This window comes from Phacochoerus africanus, chromosome 12 (genome assembly GCF_016906955.1).
Source record: "Phacochoerus africanus isolate WHEZ1 chromosome 12, ROS_Pafr_v1, whole genome shotgun sequence".
NCBI classification, from domain to species: Eukaryota; Metazoa; Chordata; class Mammalia; order Artiodactyla; family Suidae; genus Phacochoerus; species Phacochoerus africanus.
In genome coordinates, this window is record NC_062555.1 from 51,301,539 (window position 1) to 51,317,665 (window position 16,127).

The 16,127-nt window shown below is 38.6% G+C and overlaps 1 protein-coding gene across 4 annotated transcripts in view; it reads left to right on the forward strand.

Moving 5' to 3' along the window:
- The first annotated feature begins 5,937 nt into the window (after positions 1–5,937).
- Positions 5,938–16,127, forward strand: part of MINDY3 (MINDY lysine 48 deubiquitinase 3) — an 82,467-nt gene continuing 72,277 nt past the window's right edge. For all 4 annotated transcript variants that reach the window (XR_007131184.1, XM_047754816.1, XM_047754817.1 and 1 more), the window contains exon 1: positions 5,938–6,266. Coding sequence is in view for 3 of the 4 variants with exons in the window: in XM_047754816.1 (XP_047610772.1) it covers positions 6,173–6,266 (94 nt within the window). In the remaining variant the exon portion in view is untranslated. The remainder of the gene's footprint in view (positions 6,267–16,127) is intronic.

A 16,127-nucleotide genomic window follows, 5' to 3' on the forward strand; every position in this document is an offset into this window, starting at 1 on the left:
ACTTAAGTATAAGACAAGATACCATCAAAGTCCTGGAAGAGAACATAGGCAAAACATTCTCTGACATCAACCTTACAAATGTTTTCTCAGGTCAGTCTCCTAAAGCAACAGAAATAAAAGCAAAAATAAACCAATGGGACCTAATCAAAATGACAAGCTTTTGCACAGCAAAGGAAACCAAAAAGAAAACAAAAAGACAACTTACAGAATGGGAGAAAATAGTTTCAAATGATGTAACTGACAAGGACCTACTCTGTAAAATATACAAACAACTTATACAGCTCAACAGCAAAAAAGCCAACAACCCAATGGAAAGATGGGCAAAGGACCTGAATAGACATTTCTCCAAGGAAGATATACAGATGGCCAACAAGCACTTGAAACAATGCTCAACATCACTGATTATATTAGAGAAATGCAAATCAAAACTATCATTAGATACCACCTCACACCAGTAAGAATGGCCATCATTAACACGTCCACAAATAACAAATGCTAGAAGGGATGTGGAGAAAAGGGAACCCTCCTGCACTTTTGGTGAGAATGTAAGCTGGAACAACACTATGGAGAACAGTATGGAGGTACCTTGGAAAACTATGCATAGAACTACCATATGACCCAGCAATCCCACTCTTGGGCATATATCCAGACAAAACTTTCCTTAAAAAAGACACATGCACCTGCATGTTCATTGCAGCACTATTCACAATAGCCAAGACATGGAAACAACCCAAATGTCCACTGAGAGATGATTGGATTAGTAAAATGAGGTATATATACACAATGGAATACTACTCAGCCATAAAAAAAGAACAAAATAATGCCATTTGCAGCAACATGGATGGAACTAGAGACTCTCATTCTGAGTGAAGTCAGTCAGAAAAAGAAAGACAAATACCATATGATATCACCTATATGTGGAATCTAATATAAGGCACAAATGAACCTTTCCACAGAAAAGAAAATCATGGACTTGGAGAATAGACTTGTGGTTGCCAAGGGGGAAGGCCAGGTAGTGGGAGGGACTGGGAGCTTCGGGTAAATAGATGCAGAATGTTGCCTTTGGGATGGATTACCAATGGATCCTGCTGTGTAGCACTGGGAACTCTGTCTAGTCAATTATGATGGAACATGTAATGTAAGAAAAAAGAATGTATACATGTCTGTGTAACTGGGTCACCATGCTGTGCAGTAGACAAAATATATATATAAAGAAATAAAAATAAAAATAACTTATTGTTTAATCACACACACAAAAATCCGGTCTTTTCTTTGTATTAGGACAGCAGTTCTGTTGGATTAGGGCCCATGTTTATAACCTCATTTAAACTTAATTACCTCTTTAAAGGTATTATCTCCAGATACACTCATATTGGGCTTAGGGCTTCAATATATGGGTTTGGAAGACATATTTTAGTCTATGGCATCCTCCTTAATTTGACATTCTTTTTTTTTTTTTTTTGGCTTTTTGCCATTTTCTTGGGCCGCTCTTGCGGCATATGGAGGTTCCCAGGCTAGGGGTCGAATCGGAGCTGTGGCCACCGGCCTACACCACAGCCACAGCAACGTGGGATTGTTAACCCACTGAGCAAGGGCAGGGATCGAACCCGCAACCTCATGGTTCCTAGTCGGATTCATTAACCACTGCGCCACGACGGGAACTTCTAATTTGACATTCTTCATTCATCTCTCACTAGTGACGTACATGTCTCACTAGTGACATAAATGCCGGGCTCCTGCCACAATAGTATTTCATGCCTAGATGCATATTCTCCTTGTCTTCTCTAGTCAAATTCTATCTAGTTCAACATTCTCTGATGTTTTCTCCAGCTTACACACAATAACTACTCATCTTCCATCTTTCTTCCTATGGTCCTTCATTCAAACTATTAATATAGCTAGCATAAAAACAAAATATTTCAGTTTGCATATTTCTTTTACATACAATGTTCTCCATTAAATACCACAATCATTATATGATATAATTGTTACTACTAAGCTTATTTTATGTATGTGGCAACTGAGATTTAAAGAGGTTGTTTCTTTATTGTATAAAAATGGAGAATATTAAAAAATGTGCTTGTTCATAGATAATGACACCATCTACAGTTTATGAAACATTAAAAGGGGAGCAGGTTTCATAGGAAACGATTTTGCATATATTGAGTTTGAAGCGCCTATGACACATCCAAGTATGCAAATATTAGGTACTCACTTAATATAGCTAGCCCTAGATTAGTATACAAGTTTGATTTGCTATTTCATAATGTTTGCACAAATAAGTCATAAGTGTCAAATTACTAATCTCTTTTACTCTATGTGTTAGTGAAGAATAGGGCTAAATTATTTGTTTACTCTTCATATTTGCTCAACAATCTTTTTCTTCTCCTTCCATATATCTTAATAGCTAGTACTTAAAACCAGAAGTGGGTAGGATATGAAATAAATGGGATATTAAGAGATTATCTAAATTTAGTTCTCTCTAAAGATGAAAAAAGACAATATAGTGTGTTAAGTGACTCATCCAAGGTAATAATATCCAAATAAAAACTAGCATTCAGATTTTCTAATTCCTATCAAAACTCTTTCCTTATACCAGTGATTCCCAAGTAGTATTCTGTAGAACATAAACTGTATGAGAAGCTTGGTGAATAAAATGATCCTAATGTGGTTTTTAACCCTGAATATAATCCCACCTCTTGTTTTACTTTAACCCCGCACTTAATAATAGAAGCCCTTTTCCACCATGTATTAACGTTCATAGGAAATACTTTGGGAAATGATACACTATGCCATATTTGAGTATGACAATGGTGGGTTTCAAAGGACTTTGGTATGCTTGATTGGAAAATTATCCTGCTGAGATAAGGTTAAAGTGATGCAGAGGAAAGAGTTTCATTTGTTTGATAGATTTATACTGTTAATAGAAGACATAAGGCATGTAAATGAAATAGTTTTATTAACAAATGAGTACAGGGTTGTCACAGCAACCTGCCTAGAATTAAATCTTATTGTAGGGTGGGTTTTTGAACGACTGATTTCTCCTAAGTAAGTGGTAGTGAAACTACAATAAATTAGCAGTTAAGGGCTTCTAGCTGGAGAATTGTTCTTTTCATCATAGTTGCTAGGGACCTGGTAATGGAGCTGTTTTGCTTTTAGTTGACAGGGAAATTTGGGGATAGCCAAGAAAATAATTAAGCACAGATTTAGGGTTTGATAATAGAGTAATTAACTTTGCTGTGAGGTAGGCTAAAGAGAATTAATTATCATGGAAATCTAAGCCCAGTTTTATGGAAGTGCCCTGACTTGAATTTGAAAGAAAGAGAAATACTACTAATAAAACTAGGTGTGAACAGGAAGTTTCTCATATTTTAGGACTCTCTTTTACCATCAAATATAATTTATGCAACCTCTGTGCATCTTAATGATACACTTCAATTTAGTCAAAATCATAGATGGTTCTAAGGAAAAAAATAATAGTATGTTAAAATATGGAGTGAGAAAAATACTCCAAAAATTTACATAATTTTCAAATCACTATAATAAGTGAGAAAGTCTTTATTGTCCTGTACCAGATATATTGCAGCAAATTTGACTGCTTGCAATTTTTTATTATTTTTCTATAAATTACCAAATAAAAAATTTTTAAATGAATGTTAATTTGCCTTTCTACTGTAGCTTAAGCAAGTTCATCATTTAAATGTTATAAGTAATGAATAATTAAGCAACATAAATAATTCAATATTCCTTGTTAAAAATACATCCTGCTACTTAAAAATTTTTAAACATTGCAAATAAAGAACATAACCTAAGGGTGGAAAGAACATACATACCAATGTCTACCCAAGATTTTTCCAGCTTCATCACAGCTGGAAACTAAGAAAAATCACAGATAAAGGAATATTTCATTTTTATTTTTACTATTTTTAAAAATTTTTTATGCTTTTTAGACTCAGTCCCATGCCATATGGAAGTTCCCAGGCTAGGGGTCAAATTGGAGCTACACAGCTGCCAGCCTATGCCACAGTCACAGCAACTCAGGATCCAAGCCATGTCTGCAACGTACACCACAGTTCATGGCAATGCTGGATCCTTAACCCACTGATGGAGGCCAGGGATCGAACACGCATCCTCATGGATACTCATTGGATTTTTTAACTGCTGAGCCACAAAGGGAACTCCCTATTTCATTTTTAAAAATACATTTTGAAACTATAGTTTTTTCTTTATATCTGTCAACAGTTAATCAAATCTATAATTACTGTCTATTAATGGAAAGAAAACAATGGTGGCAAACACCTTTGAACTTACAGAGTTCTGCCACTTACAGGATCTATAAACATTGACCCATCTATGTCTTTCAGGATGTGAAATAATTAGGTATTGTAAATCACCGTGCAAATGTTAGATATTTAATTGGACCAGTCAATGGTACTGATTTCCTTACTTTCTGAAAGATAGTGAATTCTTTTTTTTTTTTTGTCTTTTTGCTATTTCTTGGGCCGCTCCCGCAGCATATGGAGGTTCCCAGGCTAGGGGTCGAATCGGAGCTGTAGCAGCCGGCCTACGCCAGAGCCACAGCAAAGCGGGATCGGAGCCGCGTCTGCGACCTACACCACAGCTCACGGCAACGCCGGATCCTTAACCCACTGAGCAAGGGCAGGGACCGAACCCGCAACCTCATGGTTCCTAGTCGGATTCGTTAACCCCTGCGCCACGACGGGAACTCCAATAGTGAATTCTTAAGTTCCATTAAAGGTAAATTTCATTCTGTCAGCTAATACTTATTGAAATCTAGCTAAGTTATGGCTCTTTAGCAGGTACTATGAATAAGATGAGACCTTGGCTTTCATAAATGTGTATCCCAGGAGAAGGATAAATAATTCTTTGTAAATACAACTGATGATAATTATCATAAGCAAGTTACAGATAAGGTGCTACAAAATTTCAGAAGATAAAAATTTTCCTTTATATTGTAATGACTGGGGAAAGCTCTATTACAAAATGCCATGTGTACTAGGTCTTGAAGAATGGGTAAGATTTGGTTTGAAACAGGATAAAGGATATTCCAAAGGGACTAACAATTAGAAGGAAGACTATGGATATGGTTGAAGCTCTTTGAACAATTCCTTTTAACTACAGCAAAGGCTGCTTAAGTCGGAAATAAAGTATAAATTAGCAAACCCTCGTATTTTCTACATGACAGTAATTCATCAGATTAAATGCCTTTTAGTTTTAAATTCAAAGCTCAGCCAGAATAAGTTCTCTTCTTGAGCATCATAAACCTAAGTTTTTACCCAAACGAAATGTAATTGAATGCCCATCAATGACTAAAACCTGGTCTTTAGTTCAGGTGTTGCCCACACACCCTACAGCATTGAAACTTGCAGATGAAACTGCTCTACCTTTTACAAACAAGCAGCTTGGAATCTGTTTTCATATAAATGGCTTTGTAATTCTGCAGACATTTCTAAGGCATGATGCACCACAGTCTCTGGTTATGTTAACAGCTGGTTTGACTTATACGATTTATCAAGAGGCTGATAGCCTTCAATTTATCATGGCTCTCTACACAGAAACGGCCGTTTTCTTGCGGAGACTCAACCATCACCTTAAAGCTGCAGTTTGGAATAATTCAGATTTCAAAATTTTAAGGTGGAGGCTCTGTTCTGAGCGAGCCCCAGGGCCTGGGCCTCGGTGCCTCCAGGCAAGCTCAAAGCAGTGCAGTGAGAATAGCGTTTTCCAGGATGGTAAAAATATGCCAGCGCCCATGGGACGCGGTGCTCCTGCCAATACAAAGGCAGCCACCGGTCCAGCCGGTCGGGCACTAAGCTCAGAGACGGCAGTGGCCTCCGCAGGTCCTCAGCGCATTCTGCCCCCACTTCCGCTTCCGGGGAGGTGACGCCCGGCCCTCCGGCTGTAGGGGCGGGAGCGAAAGCGGAGCCGGAAGCGGCCTCAGTACTTCCGGTACGGGAAACTCTGCTGCAGCTCCGACCCGGCTTGACAGGCGCTGTCCCTGCAAGTGGAGCTCTCTTCTTTCGCCTTCCTCGGGGCTAAACCTTCCAGCTCCTTTGCCGCCGCCGTCCCGCCACTCCTGTCTCGGAATCCGCCCCTTCCCCATGTGCCGGGGCAGGAGTCCTGAAAGCCAACACCCGCTCGCCGGCACCCGATCATGTCCGAACTGACTAAAGAGCTGATGGAGCTGGTGTGGGGCACCAAGAGCAGCCCTGGACTCTCTGACACCATCTTCTGCCGCTGGACTCAAGGTACCCTGGCTGGACTCGCACGTCCAGTCGCCGCTTCCTTTTGCCCGGCGAGAGTCGAGCCGCGACGCCTCTCGCGCCAGCCCCCTCGCGTGCCCCGTACTCTGTCCCAATTACCTCGCTCAGCTCGGAACCTGGACTTCCTAGAAACGCCCTGCCAGCCTTGAGGGGAGAGGTTGAGTGGGAGAATGGTTCCAGCTGGGCACTAAATATCCAAAGAGCCTCTCCCACTTCCTGGGCTGCCTTTCGGGTGGACAAGAGAAGGGCTGGTTGTTGGGCTGCAGGGTGTGACCCTGAAGGTGTGCCGAGTGCCCCGGTGTCTCTCCAGAAGTGTTCTGGCCGCCTGGATCCTTACCTCCCTAACAGGGCTTCGTGTTACTGGCGTTTGGTTTTATTTTGAAGAGAAGGAAGGCCACCTCAAAGTCGACGGATAGTTAACTCTGAAAAGCGATTTTGTTCGTATTTTGGTTAGGCGGTTAGGCGTGGTACTCGGTGCATAAGTAAAATGTTGCTGCTGCATAGGGTTCTCTTGACCCAAAGTATCCCTGGTTTTGAGGTGGTTTAGTATTTTGCAATTAAAAGGAAGGGGGATCATTAGAAATTCCTGCCGATTTAATTACCCCAACAGGATTTTGAGTTATATAAGTTTTATTAATACAAATAATAGTGAAATTTAAAATACTACTTATTGAATTTCAGCGTTGTCTGAGGCTCTGCCCTGGGCACTTAATGCTCGTAATCATCCGTGACTCGTAAGTTTTAATATTAAAACGCAACAGACACATTAGTTAAGGTGACTTAAAAAAAGACTGTGGTGAGGTTAAGAGCAGAGCCTTTGGAGTCAGAAAGATGGGTAATGTATGTATGTAAAACATCACAAGGCAGTAAATAATGGGCAATTAATATTACTATTAAAATATTATTACAATATTTATTGAGAAAATGCCTATTTTCAAAGGATTTGGGGGAAATTTAGCATAGTAAATCTAACTTCTTACTTCATAATGTGTATTTATTAACGAAAATTCAGGATAAGTAATCCCTTTTTCCCTCCCAGATACTTCTAAGAGCTGATAAAATTAAAATCATAATGTATCACAGCCAATTAGGTTATTTAGTCCATTACTCTTGTTTGGAAGATGAGAAAAACAAGTTGCGACGGCTAAATGAGCAGACCAAAGTCGCCCAAATGGACAGAACTGGGAGCGAATTTCACCTCTCCCAGCTCCTAATACAAACTCTGTCTTCGTTATTTTCCTTTGTGTTTCTAAACTCCTCATGTAATTAGTTTGGCTCCTTTTACACATTTAATTGTCACTAATATTTTCTGAAACCTTGGACATCCACATTGGCAGATTTTATTTGAAAATGTACTTTTTGTCTTATTTCTTTTAACAGTCAACAGCCCTAAAGTACACAAAGCTGTGAAAGATTGAGAAGTTTTACTTCTTGTTAATTAATTAATAAGACAACACAGAAGAAGGAGATAGTAGGCCTCATTTATTTTAATACTGTTGTGCAGATTCAGGGAGAATTCGGAGAAGCAGTTCTAATAATGACTAAGAGCAGGCTTTGGGAGAGGCATACTTGGGTTCTAGGTTCAAGCTTTTTTTTAAACTTATGTAAGCCTCAGTTTCCTTCTCTGGAGAGTGCAGATAATAGTAGAGCCAATCTTGCAGGGTTGTTGTGAGGATTAAAGGCAGGTAAATACTTGAGGCACTTAGCACAATATCTGACATGGAGTCAACACTCAGAAAATGGTAGCTTAATTTAAAAAGTGTTTAGACCAAGGCAAAGATCACTCTCTGGCCATGCCCTGACAATTGCAAGAAATTGTTTATTTGATGGATAATCACTAAATAGAACTTTATAATGACATGTTAGAATGCAGTAGCCACCTTTTAGTCGTAGAGAGTTTCCTTAAGTAGATTCATTCAATCAGTACCATTTCAAAATAAAAGGTTATTTATTTATTTATTTGCTCTTTCAGAGAATGCAGTTATATTGTGGCTATGTAATTCTTCAAGCTCTTAAATTGATCATGATTTTAAGGCAACCAAGTATGTATCTTTAAGTTATCACTTCTGAATCAGCGGGATGTTGTTAATTTATTTGCCTCTGTTGACTTTGTATTCATTTGTTCAATCTGAGAGGCAGAAACCGTTGCTGAACACGGCTGTGGCAGTGATTTGGAGATTGTGGGAATTGGCACACAGCAGTGCTTTGCTGAGCTTTGCCTTACTGCATTTATAATGTGACATCAGCTTTGGCTTTATTTCATGGTCTATAGCTATTCTTTGAATTGACAGCTATAATCTCAGTAGTCTTTTGGAATGGAAACAAGTTATAAGTGTAAGGTGTTTGGGGTGAATATTTATAGAACTGTGTCCAGGGGTGTTCCATTTATGAAACTGACTGGTCATGTTAAATTCCTTTGATATGTTAAACAGCTGCAGGAGTTGGGAGTTTTTCCTTCTCTCTTGTATGGGTAGTTTTAGATAATATATTAAAGCAGTAAGCTGCAGAAGCAGCACATAGTTTTTGTTTGTCTGTTTTAAATTCATTTGGCAGTTGTAGATAATTCTCTTCTGCAAATACTTACTCTTAAAAAAAGTAGGATATTTTTTGTTTTCTGCCAGTTTATATTTTGAAGGTAATAAGTCACATAATTTAAAGATTTGAAGTTGTTTTGCTTAACTTGGAACTTTACTCCCTACTTCTGGCTCGCTTCCCTCCTGCTCAATTGCCTATAATACTTTTTCAAGAAAAGCTTGTATTTTCTCATTCCTTCTTTGTAAGCACATTTAGCTGTCCTTCTCCCTTCTTCCCACAAACTAGATAGTGTTCTAGGCTTAGACTTGGTACGGTGGGAGGGAAGACAAATAAACATTAATATAATATAAATTAAGTATATGTGATAGTTAGAAGGTAAAGAAATAGGGAGTTTTAGGGTAAAGTAACCTGGACGGGCCTAACACTTGAAGTAACTGCATCATGCAGATGTGTGAAGAGTGTTCTAGGCAGATAGGATGGCCATTAGAAAAGACTTAATGCAGATTGTTTATGGCTTTTTTCAAGTAACAGGAAAGAGGTGGTTTGGCTGGAGAGGGAATGAGAGAAGGGGACAGTAATAAAGACATTATAAGAAATAATACGACCCAAATCATATAAACATTTAGGGGCGATTGTAAGGACTTTGGTTTTTATTCTGAATGAAACAGAGAGATCTTTGGGAGGTATGAAGCAAAGGAGAGACAGGACATGACAAGTTTTTAAAGGATTGTCCTAAATTTGAAGGTAGACTCTAGTGTATTGAGTGAGACAGCACGACCAAATGAGAGACAAGTGCAGTGATCCAGGGGGTAAAAGATGCCTTAAACCCAGGATGGTAGTAGTGGAGGTGGTAGGGAGTGGTTGTGTTGACTGCATCCCAGCAGAACTAGGATAAGAGTCATCTTACTGTAATGCACACATTTTGACTTAATTGAGAATTTGTTTTCTTGTCAGTATCGATTGTCTGGCCAAGGTTTGGCAAATGTTTTCTGTAAAGGGACTGTGCCTTTATTGTCTCTGTCTTAATACTCTGCTATTGCAGCAAAAGCAGCCCTAGATAATATGGGTGTGGCTGTGTTCCAAAACTGCAGTTAAAAAACAAGCCAAACCCGGATCTAAATTATAAACTCCGAGAAGCCATTTTTTCCTTTTTTCCTGTCCCTTTTCTTACGTTGTTTCACCAAAAGATTAGTCAGAAGAGAAACCCAGTTATGCTGGTCAGAGCAGTTGAGTGTGTTTTGGGATGGAGGTGGGGAGGGAGATATAGTTGGTTGAAATTAGAGTCTTGGACTTTTGGTATAGGACAATTTTTATGTAATACGGAAAAGAGGGGATTCCAAATAACTTTGGAAAAAGCGAGGGATAAAGTATAAAATGTATGTTGGGATTAAAGTCCGAAAGTATGATGTTTATTATAATGTGATTTAACATTTTACCGAACTATTAAACTCAAACACCGGTGTCATTCATTTGTCTTCCAAAGTGAAGGTAAGTTAATACTGTGGATCATATTATTTCAGAGATTTTTGTTGTTGGGAGCCTTTTATTTTCAAATACAGATTTTCCTTTCCCCAACCTACCTAAATCATAACTCACCTAAAACCCAAATTTTTAAACTCATAATTTATAAACTTACATGACAAGCTTAACTTGATACTTTAAATATGACTTATTTTTTAGTTCAGAGTATCTTAATGTCAAATATTTGTATTATGCTTTATAGTTTTGAAAATCTTGCTTAATCCTTGCAACAACCAGAAAAGATAGCAAAGGATTAATGTAGTTATCCTCCTTTTTATAGATGAGAAAACTAAGGCATAGTTCAGATTCCACTCAACCAATACTATCTAACTTGTAATGACATTGTCTTTCTATGGCCTTTTGTTTATATGGAAGGTTAGAACTATGGAGGTGGTAGTTGTCAAACTGGTTGGAATAATGCAAATAAGTCATGAAAATAAATGACTGGAAAATTGCTAAGAGGTTCATGGCTCAGGTTTAAATTAGTTATAAGCTATAAAACTGAGACAGACTTCTGTGTTTCTAGTGCTGTGGAATGTGATAAAGAATCTGTATTTAGGGTCAGATGCTTTAGATGGCCAATTTCGGATCTCATCAGAAAGAAAACATCCATTTTGTGATGCTAATTCCTCTTGAAACTAGGAAATACTATGAATGTGAGAACACTTGGTAAGAAAACTTACATCCTAAAAAATTCGACCTCAAGTGAAACCGTATTAATGGAGGAGATGCCTACTTGGCATAGTCCTGCTGTTTTAGGATAAAATAGTTAATTTCCATTTATCTGACTTTATTTCATTTTAAGCTCCAGTAGCCTTTGTTCATTATCAAATAACACGTTGACACATGTATACTGTAATTAAACAGAATTTGGCATAAAGCAGATCTGCATAAAATTCTCTCTGTGGCATTTTTATCTCTAATGTATAAAAGTAGTTCACCATAATACATTTCAAACTAAAAGCCCCTATCCATGGATTTGGAAAAGTGATTTACATTACTACTAATTTTAAGGAAGGCCAGAATCCATTACAGATACATGTTTATCACAACCCTGAAAGTTTGGAAGAGCCCAGTTTCAGCTCTGCTCTTAGGCCTAACAGCAGTAACCCTTTGCTTCTTCCCAGCAGGAAAAGAGGTGAACAAAGAGTGGAGGCCCCTTGGCTTCATCTCTTGTTTCTAGGTTGCATCTCAGATTTGATTGTCTTGATGTGATAACCAGCACCCTTAGTTTTCAGTTGTCCTTATTAAATTTATCCTATCCCAAGTTCCCACTGTGGTGCAGTGGGTTAAGGATCCAATGTTGCTGTAGCTGTGGTATAGGCAGCCAGTGTGGCTTGGATCTTGAGGCCTGCAGCTGCAGCTTTAGTTCGACTCCTAGCCTGGGAACTTCCACATGATGCAGGTGCGACCCTAAAAAGCAAAAAAAAAAAAAAAAAAAAAAATTGTCCCATCCTGTCCTAAATTTAGCCTCTGTGCCCAAGCTGTTGTGTATTGCTGGAGAAAATTGTGATCAGCTTCCATACAAATGGAGTAATTAAATCTTACCTGAACCCTCAATATTCTCTTAGCTCTTTATCCTGTCTCCTTTTCTTATGTTTTTTGGAATTAACATTCTCCTCAATTTTCTGCCCACCTCAGTTCTCCTTGATCTCAATCAGTAACATTTCTTCACTTCCTCTTGGCCTATATTTTTAACTGAGGAGGCTGCTAAGATTTCCGTCTCAAGTTTTTTAAATTCAGAACCCCATTATACTCTTAAACATTATTAAAAACTTCATATTTTTCAAATTTTTTTAAAATTAATGAGACCTGTGGCACTATTTTACATTTTAAAAATTTTCTTAAATGTCTATCTCATTAGAAGACAAGATTCTCCCATTGCTTCTCCATTCAGTCTGTTATAAGATGTTGTTTTGGTTGAAGTGTGTGCAGAAAATCTACCTTCACACAGATATGCAAATTGGTAAAGTAGTGTAATAGCCTTTTCAGATAATTGTGGATATTCTTTGATACTACACCAAAACTTGACAAGTGGTAGTAACTCAGAGTTTAGTTGCAGTGTGGATTCTGAAGCCACATCAATGAACTTTTCGTGTTCTGTTAAATTAAAATCCATTGGTTAGTACTTGGAGTGGATCTTTTACCCAGACATTAATTTCTTTTTTTCTTTTTACAGCCACACCTGCAGCAAATGGAAGTTCCTGAACCAGGGGTCAGGAATGCCAGATCTGAGCTCATCTGTGACCTATGCCACAACTTGGGCAGCGCCGGATCCTTAACCCACAGGGGGAGGCCAGGGATTAAACCCTCACAGAGACATTGAATTCTTAACCTGCTGAGCCACAACGGGAACTCTGATGCATTCGTTTCTAACAGCATGCACTAGTTATTTGGAAGTTATTGGTCTGCTGGCTTATGCAGAGTTTCCAGATGTTAACACATTTCATTATACAATATCAAAAGTCACATTTATTGCTATCTCACTGATCTTGTCAGAAGAAAACTTGAAGTATTGAGAAGTTGTCAAACTCACAGTACTGGACACAAGTTTTCCAGAATTTTAGTTTTTACTTGAAAACTTGAAATGTTATCACTGGCAAAAATACTGTCAGTTATTCTCCTTGAAGTACCAGGCTTAGACGTCATTCAGTTCTGAGAAAAAGTCTGAATGATCATAGTTTGTTACTAGCTCTTCAAAGCAAAAATAGCGCTCCACAGAAAAGCCATTAATTCAGCTCACAATTTGGAAGATAACATGTGCTTTTCTTTGAGACAGCTGTCAGTTATCATACTAGACATGTAGCGGAGATGCTTTCTGGGTAGTTTCCATTTTGTGGCACAGACAGTTTTTTTCAAGAATATTGTATCAAGGTCAAGATTTAATAAAACTAACATCAGTAAAGACTTTCTTAAGGTACATCGGCTTTTTCTGTGTGTTTGAGAGTGAATAGTGTGCTTCCTTATGTAGTGACTGCTGGCACAGTTTAATGTCACTGCCTTGATGTGTACTCAGGCACCAGCAGCGTAACCCGCTCATCCTTTTATACCATCACTGTAAATGTCAACACAGTGAAAAGGACAAATAACATCTTAGCATTATAATTAAAATAATTTTAACCTCTAGCGGGTTCCCTCAAAGGTCTCTAGAACTTCTAGGGGTCTGTGGGCCATACTTTGAACCTACCTTACCCAGTCTGCCACCACCACACCACACTCAGTTCTTCCAAGACTTGGAGTCCTTAGTCCTTAAAGTGTTCTCTTTACATTTCATCACTCTTTTTCCTTCTTAAAAACTCATGCCCCTTAGTCTGTAAAATAATAATTCTTTATAACTATCCTTCAATCTGTCGTCTTTTTTCCCGTCACTTATTTAACAAGTAGTTTGCATTTCTCCTCCTCCTTTTTATTTATTTATTTATATATTTATATATTTATTTATTTTTGCTTATGGAGGCATATGGAGGTTCCCAGGTTAGGGGTCAAATCAGAGCTGCAGCTGCCAGCCTACACCACAGCCACAGCCATAGCAACGCCAGATCTGAGCCACGTCTGCAACCTACACTACAGCTCATGGCAATGCTGGACCCCCAACCCACTGATCGAGGCCAAGGATTGAACCTGTGTCCTCATGGATACTAGTTGGATTCATTTCTGCTGTGCCGCAATGGGAACTCCCTCTCCTTCTTCTTGTATTCTGAATTTGGCTGCTCTCCCCAGCATTCTGATTTTTTTTTTTTTTTTTGCTTTTTAAGGTCGCATATATGGCATGTGGAAGTTCCCAGGCAAGGGGTCCAATCAGAGCTGCAGTTGCCAGCCTACACCACAGCCACAGCAATGCGGGATCTGAACCATGTCTTCGATCTGCACCACAGCTCATGGCAACGCCATATCCTTAACCCACTGTGCAAGGCCAGGGGTCAAATGCACATCCTCATAGATACTAGTTGGGTGTATTATACTGAGCCACAACAGGAAGTCCCTGAATTTCTTTTTTTCGTATTCCCAGTGATATGCTTAATCCAGTATTTTTATTTATGTTTTTATTCCACTCAGCAGCATTTGTAACAGGTGACTGTGTTTTACCTTTCAATTCTTCATCACTCTCCTTTGCTAACTTGGCCTCTGGTCACTTTTTAATGCACCAGGTTCAAAATGCACCAGCCTCATTATTTTTGTTCTACATGTTCTCATTCACTTTAACTGCCATGGTTAAGATGGTTAAAGTTGCTTTCTCCAATCCTAACCTCTGCCTTAAGCTCCTGACATCTTTTTTTTTTTTAACCAAATTGTTGATTCACATTTTAGAGACTGAAATTAGAAACAAACACCTGCATTATATTCCCTCCTAAAGCTTCAGCAGCAAGCCTTTATTAAGCATTAATTATATAACATATTATGAAAACAGCAGCAAATATAATAAGCAAGGTACCTATAAGGCAAGACAATAAGTGAACAATAATATAAATAGAGATGATAATAAGTACTGGTTGTGCTGGGGGATGATAGGAAAGATCTACTTACTTAGGCTCATCTGGAAATATCTCTCTGAGGAGTTAATACCTAAACTAAGTCTTTAATAATGAGAAGGATTCAGCTGTATGATGAAAGAAGGAAAAAGAGCATTTCATGCAAAGGGGACAGCAAGCATCAAGGCCCCAGGTAAAAGACTGTGGGATGTTCTAAAGGCCTAAGATCGCTATAGATGAGGAAGGGAAGAGTGAACTGGGGGAAGGTGGGGTTGATCGATGATACAGGCCATGAAAAGGCCTGAAAAGGAGTTTGAATTTTATTGTGATTGCAGTTAGAAGCCATTGAAGTGTTTTAAGCAGACTTGGACAGAAACTGATTTCAATTTCTAAAATATTTTTCAGGTAACTCTATGGTGAATAGATAAGGGGTGGGGTGGAGGTTGGAATGTGGATAGAAGGGGGCATGTGGTTGGAAACTCTTTAACAGTATTTCTCAGTGAAAGATGATGGTGATTTCATCCTGAAGGTGGGCTAGAAATGGGATAAAAATGAGCAGATACAGAGTCTGAGGGCCTTGAACCAGAGGACCATTACCTTGACAAAGTGAAACCTTAAAGATAAGTCAGAATTTTTTCAGAGAATGGGTTAGCAAGTTTCAAGAGGAGGGAGCAACAGCTTGTTCAAAGCATAAGAACCTGGAGAGGAAATGGGTGTCTGAGGACCCGAAAGAAGTTCTACATGTGTGGAGGCTAAAGAGAGAGAGAGTGGCAAAGGATGAGGTAGGAGTCAGAGGCAGAAACCAGACCTTATCGACCATGTTAGAGAATTTGGATTCTGTCTGTGGCTGGAGTTCTGATCTGGGCTCTGTTTGGGAATTATAATGGAAACCTTGGAAGTAGATGAATTACCCAGGGAGAACATGTAGAATAAAAGAAGCAAGATTCTAAAGCCAAGACCTGAGGAGCATTAGCATGTAGAAGGAGTTGCTCAATGAGAAGAAACAGAAAAGGAAAATTTGGCACAAGATGGACCACTAAAACAAGGGCTAAACGTTTTTCAGGTATCAGTGGTTAGCATTTCAGGTGATTCTCTAGGAAGTTCAGTAAGAAAAGACTTGAGAAATAGGCTATCTGGTGAGAATGAGTTTGATGTAGTCACAGGTTGAAAACCAGATAATTGTGGGTTGAGTAAATTGGAAGGTAAGGAAACTGAGACAGTGTATGTAGACAACTGGGTCCTTGAGAGAGTAGGTTTGGAGTTTGGGTGGATTTTTTTTTTTTTTTTTTAATGGTCCAGGGATTTTTTTTTTTTTTTTTTA